General features: G+C 40.8%; 1 protein-coding gene across 1 annotated transcript in view; it reads right to left on the bottom strand.

The window, feature by feature from the left end:
- Nucleotides 1-5,929: 5,929 nt before the first annotated feature.
- The window catches only part of alpi.1 (alkaline phosphatase, intestinal, tandem duplicate 1), a gene marked incomplete at both ends in the record, with an annotated part of 8,780 nt that continues 7,209 nt past the window's right edge, over nt 5,930-7,500 (bottom strand). Inside the window, 2 exons of the mRNA XM_084436132.1 lie at nt 5,930-6,201; nt 6,430-6,546. Coding sequence (XP_084292258.1) covers nt 5,930-6,201; nt 6,430-6,546 — 389 coding nt within the window. The remainder of the gene's footprint in view (nt 6,202-6,429; nt 6,547-7,500) is intronic.

The following is a 7,500-nucleotide window of genomic DNA, read 5'->3' as shown; positions in this document are numbered from 1 at the left end:
TGTCAATAGACCACCCAAGAAATGCCCTATTTTTTTTAGCAGATTTTTCAGGACTCCTGTATATGATCCACACAAACTATCATCAGATTATTATCACTGGTGGTTTCAATCTGCATGTAGACAATGAGGGTGACTCAAAGGCCAGGGATTTCAACAACCTCTTGAATTCCATGGACTTTAGTCAACATGTTACCTTGACCTTGTGATCACAAAGGGTCTTACCAAAACTGTTATATCCTCTATCATTGATCTTAACATCTCTGACCATTTCTGTATTTTCTTTACAGTATTGCTACCCAAAGCTGTAATTAGCATTCAACACTTTGTTTAGAAGGGCTATCTGAACTCTGTAGCAGCTGATCATTTTAAAACAATGATGAATGCAAATAGTGTGAGAACCCTGGAAGTGAGGCCTTCACATGTTCATGATTTAGTGACTGTCTTTAATGATAAATTGGCTGCAGCCCTTGACTCTGTAGCACTGATGAAACTGAAAAAGGTTGTAGCTAAACAAAAAGCACCATGGGGGAATGAGGAGATATATCAACTTAAAGGGGTAGTGTGCTATTTTGGACATTAACTACTTGGACATAAACTACTTTTCTTTCTTTTTTTGTGAGTGGCTGTAGGCCAGCGCACCTAGGATAGCGTTTGTCCTGCTATCACTCCCTCCCTCCCTCCCTCCGTTGAATGTTGACCTGCATTTCTCTGTTGACACCACAAGAGGCAGTAGTCCCAGCACACCAAAATAAAGAAGGACACCAAAATCAATTGGCTGATCTCCACTGCACAAGTACAGTAGCAGTGAAAGCAATGGACTCCCACAATGGACTCCCACGTGGGAGATCGGGGTTTAAGGCCCCGGTGGGGATGTCTTTATGGGACTATACCCCAAACCTCCACATATTCATCCTTTCACTCCGAACTTTACCCCTTGCCTTACAAGTCAGATCCTGTCCAAACACCAACCCTTATTCTAACCCCAACCCACACTCCTTCCCTCATAGGTCAGATCCTATCCCAACCCCAACCCTTATTCTAACCCCAGCCCACACTAGGGACTGGAAGAAGGACACCAAAACCAACCCTCCGATCTCCACTAGGGTCAAGGCCCCGGTGGGGATGACTTTATGGGACTATACCTCAAACCTCCACATGTTCATCCTTTCACTCCTATCTTTTTTTATCTCTTACCTTTGTCCAGAAACAGAAGTTGAACCAATTGCAGCAAAATAGCTAACATTATAGGAATCATCAGTGTAACTGCTTTAGCCACTGACCGCTACCATTAATGTTATGGAAGCTGCTGCTAGTTGTTGTGAGCTCATGAGCTAACTGGCTATCCCACTCTTATTGTGCTGGATTAGCATTGGAAGCATTGAAACTTATGTGTCCAGGCGACAATACCTATCTTAAATTATCAGACATTATTTCATGTCATTTCAATTCACAGCTATTGCAGTGGCAGGACTAGCTTCCGTTCTACCAGTCCTGAACAGAAACAAGCCAGCCACGCACATAAGCCAGGCTGGACCTGGCCTGGTTAATGTATATCTCCAATACAATATTTTATTAAATTGCAATTTTTACACAGTAATTTACTTGATTCTTATCTTTATCTTTTAATGTGTTTTATCTTCCATCTTATTTTGCTGCTTTTTGTTTATTTTATGTCTATTTTTATGTGAAGCACTCCGTGCAAGCACTTTGAGCTGCTTTTATTTGTATGAAAGGGGTTTTACAAATAAAGTGTATTATTATTATTATTATTATTATTATTATATTATTATTATTATTATTATTATTATTTTATTACCATATACCATACCATTTGTGGTCTGTCTACCATGAACCTGATACATAGAGACAATAATCTCACTGGTCATTCCAATATTGAGCTAGTTGCAGTTTTTTTTGCAGGCTCTCACTGGGCTTCAATGCAGGTCAGTGGGGCATACTTAAATGTGTTGGAAAAACTATGATAAATGTGCTTTTCCGAGACGGGAAGCACAGGGTGTAATCTCATCAGTCTCAGTATGCTCTCCTGTGAAATGTATCGCAATCCGATTGTTTGGCATGGATTACACCTGAGCTTCCCATCTTGGAAAAAGCACATTTATCATCATTTTTCCAACACATACTATATGCATATGCCATTGACTTCCATTGTAGCCAAGTGAGAGCCTGCATAAAAACTGCAGCTAACTCAATACTGGAACGATCCGTGAAATTATGGTCTCTATGTTTCAGGTTCATGATAGACAGACCACAAATAGGGCTGAATGTTTTCAATAGCACACTACCCCTTTAAGAGAACATGCAGAAGAGCTGAGCTCACATGGAGGAGGACCAAGCTACATGTCCACCATGATAATCTCAAATAACTTTCCTCCTTTAATAATGCCATAAGAGATGCTAGAAGAGATCACTTCTCAAAATTGATTTATAGCAATCAAAACAATTCCAAGGCACTTTTATCAACGCTTGACAACCTCTTAAATCCCACCCCTATACATCTATCAACATGTTCTCTACCTCAAAGTGTGGGGAATTTGTAGCATATTTTGGAGACAAGATAACTGGCATTAGGATGAATATCACCCAGTCAAGACCAAATGTTTTGCTTGATGACCCTCTTCCTCCACTATCGGTGCACTTCAAAACTGTCACTGAATACCAAATCCTAGGCCAGAAACGTAGGTGACATGCTGGACTCTGATCTTAGCTGATACTGAAAGACTAATACATGATTTTATTACTAACAGGTTGGACTATTGTAACACTTTCCTGCCTGGCCTACAAAAAAAGCATTTAGTCAACTCCAACTGATTCAAATCACTGCACTGGTTACCTGTCAGTTTTAGAATAGATTTTAAGATTAATTTATTAGTCTATAAATTCCTACAAAATCAAGCACCTAAATACATACAGATATGTATTTAGGTGTATGTATCAGATATGCTCCATCAGGTCCTCTGGCACTGAGCTTTTAATGGTTCAAGACTAAGGCATGGGGAAGCAGCGTACCACGTAGCTTTAGTTGCGTTAATATCTTAAAGTGTTCTTATTTGTATTCTCTGTTTTTATAGTTTTTATTCTATTTTACATCCCAACACATCCCCATGAACTGAATAAGCACAAACAAAGAGAAGAACTATGGCAGTGTTGAGGGGGCGCTCGTGTCCAGGCCTCTGAGCTCCTTTTTATTGGCCCAGTCACAGGTGCAGGTGCACGCCTATAAACGTTATGAGAGTCTTAATGTATATAGCTACTGTATATACCTCACTACTGTGTGTGCTGTTAGGTTAACAGATTTCCTTCCTTTAACAATCAACTCATGTGAGATCACACTTGCCAAGTCGGCTTTTTAGTGGTGTTTCTTTATTTGGCAGAACAAGTCTTTCTACACTATTTTCACAGATGCTTACACATATTATAATCCATTTATTTTAACATACATTTTATTTGGCCATTAGAGTCCACAGATAGTCACAGGGTCACACCAATAGTAAAGGTTGACGAGTGACAAACTCATGTTTGACAGGTTGACACATTTATTGATCTAGGCCGAAGTGGCTTTGTTTTGTGATAGTTGGTTCAGACAGCAAAGCACAGAGGGCCCAATGGTGAAGAGCAAGGAGTAACCTCTTTTTGTGCTTACGATCTGACCTGATCAGAAGCATTTATAGATATATAAATTATAGTGGCCACTATTATTTCCATGCCATGTAACCGGTTTATGCAAGCTCTGAACTGTGTTTGCAAACTAAATATATTTGAATGTATTAATATTTATTTTATGTATTACTATTCTGTTTCTACCTTTTCTTATGTATCTTCTTCTTCTGCCATAGGAGTCCATGGCAGGTCATGGAACCGTATGGTAGAAAGTTGTGAAATTTGGCACACTGATCGGGGACTGTCCCTCTTCGCACCAAGTTTCATGTTGACAGCTGAAACACTCTAGGGCCACCAAGGGGCATTTATGCATGCAACTTTTGAAAGTGCACTTGATTTTCAAAAATGAGGTACCTTTGGATTCCTTGGATCGAGTTCATTTTCCGCCATATTGGATTTTCTATTTTTAAAAATGTAAACCATTTTTTCTCAGGCCACAATTTGTGTGTGTGTGTGTGTGTGTGTGAGAGAGAGAGAGAGAGAGAGAGAGAGAGTAGTGTCAGAGAATTGTTCTGTATGACAGTACAGTGTGAGTTTACATTTCTGGACTTAAGCATCTACAGTAGCTTTAAGGCATGTGTGGGTAGTCATTATAAATGGCACATGTCAGTAAAGATACTGTGTGGATCTCTGTTTCTTCATATCACACAATAAACATAACAGCTGCCATATTGGATCCAAATGCTTAAAAACATTGTACCATCAACATATTTTATCCAGTCTTCACCAAACTTTGCACAGATTATCTTCACACTAACCCTCAAAAACGTTATCTGATACATTTTTGATTTTCAAAAAAGCAAACATTAATCCATTACATCCTAATCAAATGCAACCAAACCCAATACAAACCAAACAGGATTTGAGCTCATATCTCAGCTACACCCAGTCCCAGGCTCAATTCACATCACTTTATCTATCACTAGCCATGTTTTCATCCACTTGTCAATCGAATTGTGTGAGGATCGCTAAAAATATGAATGCAAATAAAGCTGGTGAATGTGCGTTTCCAAGAAAAAATCCAATGAGATCGACAGTACAAACTTTTTGTCTATTTTCATAACTTTTAATCGAATTTTACTGTTTCCATAAGGCATTTTTAATTCGATATAACTTAATTTGCATAAAACGTGTGGAAACATGGCTACTGTTTACAGCCGCGCTTTTAACATGATCACATCACATTGCCATGGAGACTCTGCCCTGCCGGACTGCTTGGCGCCCTCACCCCTGCTCGCAGCGCAGGTATATGTTTCTTTTTCTTTTCATTTTTGGAATAAAGGACATCGACAACACTTTCAAACATTTTATACATACTGTATTCAAACATTGGGTAAAAAGTCATATCAAAATACATTATGAAATTCTGCATACAAAATACATTCATTTTGCAAACAGATCTAAACGGAGTATAAACCTGTTGACATGATGTGGGAGTATGACAGCCCAATTAGGGACAGAGAGGTAAGAATAGCCCACAACATTTGGAGATGCTAAAGGAAAGTTCTCACCATTTGACTTGTTAAAGTAAATGGTAGTTACAGTAGCTGTATGCTGCTTGTAAACTGTGCACCTAACCCAGTTCTGTATCACCAGTACCGCTTCCTCCCGCCAACTTGGCTACACTGGGATCGAACCCGGGTCCTCTGATTTGCAAACGCACTTTACCACCTCTCATAAACACCACTTCCAATAACGCCACTGAAAAGCTAGCTCTTCGATGGCGCGGGTGGGCGGCATACTGAGTAGTGAGTTTAACCAATTCAACACGGTAACATAAGCATTTCAGAACAGACGAGGACACAGTGATGTGATCAGTGCACGTACATTTGGCTAGTAATAAAAACAACAGTACCTCAGAAATAAAACTGAATTGATAAAGACTCAATGAGTGTGTTACAGTAAAATGAGTCATGGCTGGAACTGTTGAATTCACCAGAATCCTTTATCAGTTTATTGCATTGGAACGGTTTCCCTTTTTAAAAGTCCTTTATCTTCATCTTATCATCTAATTGTCCTTGTTATGGCTCCTGGAGGCCACTTTCATAGGTGTGTACTGTGTATGTGTTTGTGAGAACAAGAGAGAGAGAGAGAGAGAGAGAGAAAGAGAGAGATGTGTACGTGAAAAATGTATATGTGAGCTTACGTGTGTGTGCTTGTGTGTGCCTTGTGTGTGCTTGTGTGTGTCTGTGTGTTTGTGTGTTTCTGTGTGTGTGTCTGTGTGTTTCTGTGTGTGTGTGTGTGTGTGTGGTCATCTCAATAGGAGCCAGAAGAGGGCGCTCAGACAAAGAAGCAGCCCTGAGAGGGAGTGGGCGTGTCCCTCTGAGGCGGACGGGTGAGGGGGGCAGTCTGTGTAGGGCTCCAGACAGGCAGCGTAGGCCATGACGTGGGCCACATAGTTCTGCTCTTTGACCCCGTGGAAGAGGTGGGCCATGGGGCCCTTGGCGTAGATGGCCACGTCCTCTCCGCCGTGGGTCTCTGAGTCCAGGGGTACAGCGGCCTGCTGCATGTACTCTTCATCATCTGAGAAGAGGGAACGTCGTCAATAAGACACACACACACACACACACACACACACACACACACACACACACACACACAGGGCAGGGAAGATACAGTACACGCAAGAACAGATGCACACACACGCATATCATCTACACGCACACACACAAATGCTCACAAAGATAAGATAGTGGTGAGCTAAGGTAGCGCTGCTGACTAGCATGGGAAATCCCTTCCAACAGTACTCACAGTAATCTACCAGGGTGATGTTCCCCCTGGTCCCGTTCACATGGACATAACCCGGCCCGTTGGCATACAGGATACTGGTGAAGGGCATCTTATCATCAGCCCTCTTCAGTGCCAGACCTGAAATGGAATGACTAACGTGACTACATGGGTAATGGGCTGAAACAACGGCTATTGACAAGTTGAGAAGCAGACGTGAACACACAAACAAAGATATACAGTAGGATCCCACTCATCCGAACTTCAGAGATCCGAACCTCCCGGTCTACCGGACAGGCTTAAAAAACGTTTTTTATTTTTTTTTGCCTGCTATCTGGTTACTGGTGGGATTTTCATTACAGTACTGTACCCTACTGTGAATAAAAACAGAACTGTATGTAGACCTACATGTTGCCTGTAGGCTGTAGCCTACTGTCACGTTTCATTTCTTTGTTACTCTAATGTCGAGCGCAAAACGCAAACGAGTCTGCTGCGCGAGAGCTGCATTCCTTGGTAGCCAGAAAGCGCGTCAGCAACCTGAAGCAGAGGAGCATCGAGTCATTTTTCGTTCCCAGTTAATGGACTTCAGGAACACAGACGTGTTGTGAGCATGTAGATTAGCCTACTAGACCTACTGTATTTGTTAAATAATAGCCTACAGCCTAGGCCACGTTAGCCTACATCTGTTGTTTTAGAGACAATTTCTTTTAGGCTACAATAGCCTAAGACACGACAACTTGTCTGTAATTTCATTTATTTATTTCTTGATTATCATTTGCTCTAATTGTTCTAATGTTGGGTTGTTTTTAGGCTATAACATGTTGTTCTGCGAATACAGTAGCCTATCGATGCAGCGTAAGCCTAATTTGAGAATAAAGTAGCCTACTGTATTTGATCAAATCACGCACTCAAGTGGAAATTCGGTTATTTTATTATAGGCTACTGTAGGTCTATTATAGGCTAGGCTATATGAGTTTAGTTGGCTATTTGATTGCAATTTTGATGCATTTTCACAAGTAATTAAGGGTATTTATTGGTCTATTATGAGTCTATATGAAACAATAGCCTATACCACTTATTGAATTTGGTGCATTT

The sequence above is a fragment of the Borostomias antarcticus genome (genome assembly GCF_949987555.1).
Source record: "Borostomias antarcticus genome assembly, chromosome: 3".
NCBI lineage: Eukaryota > Metazoa > Chordata > Actinopteri > Stomiiformes > Stomiidae > Borostomias > Borostomias antarcticus.
This window is presented reverse-complemented; position numbering and strand designations above follow the sequence as displayed.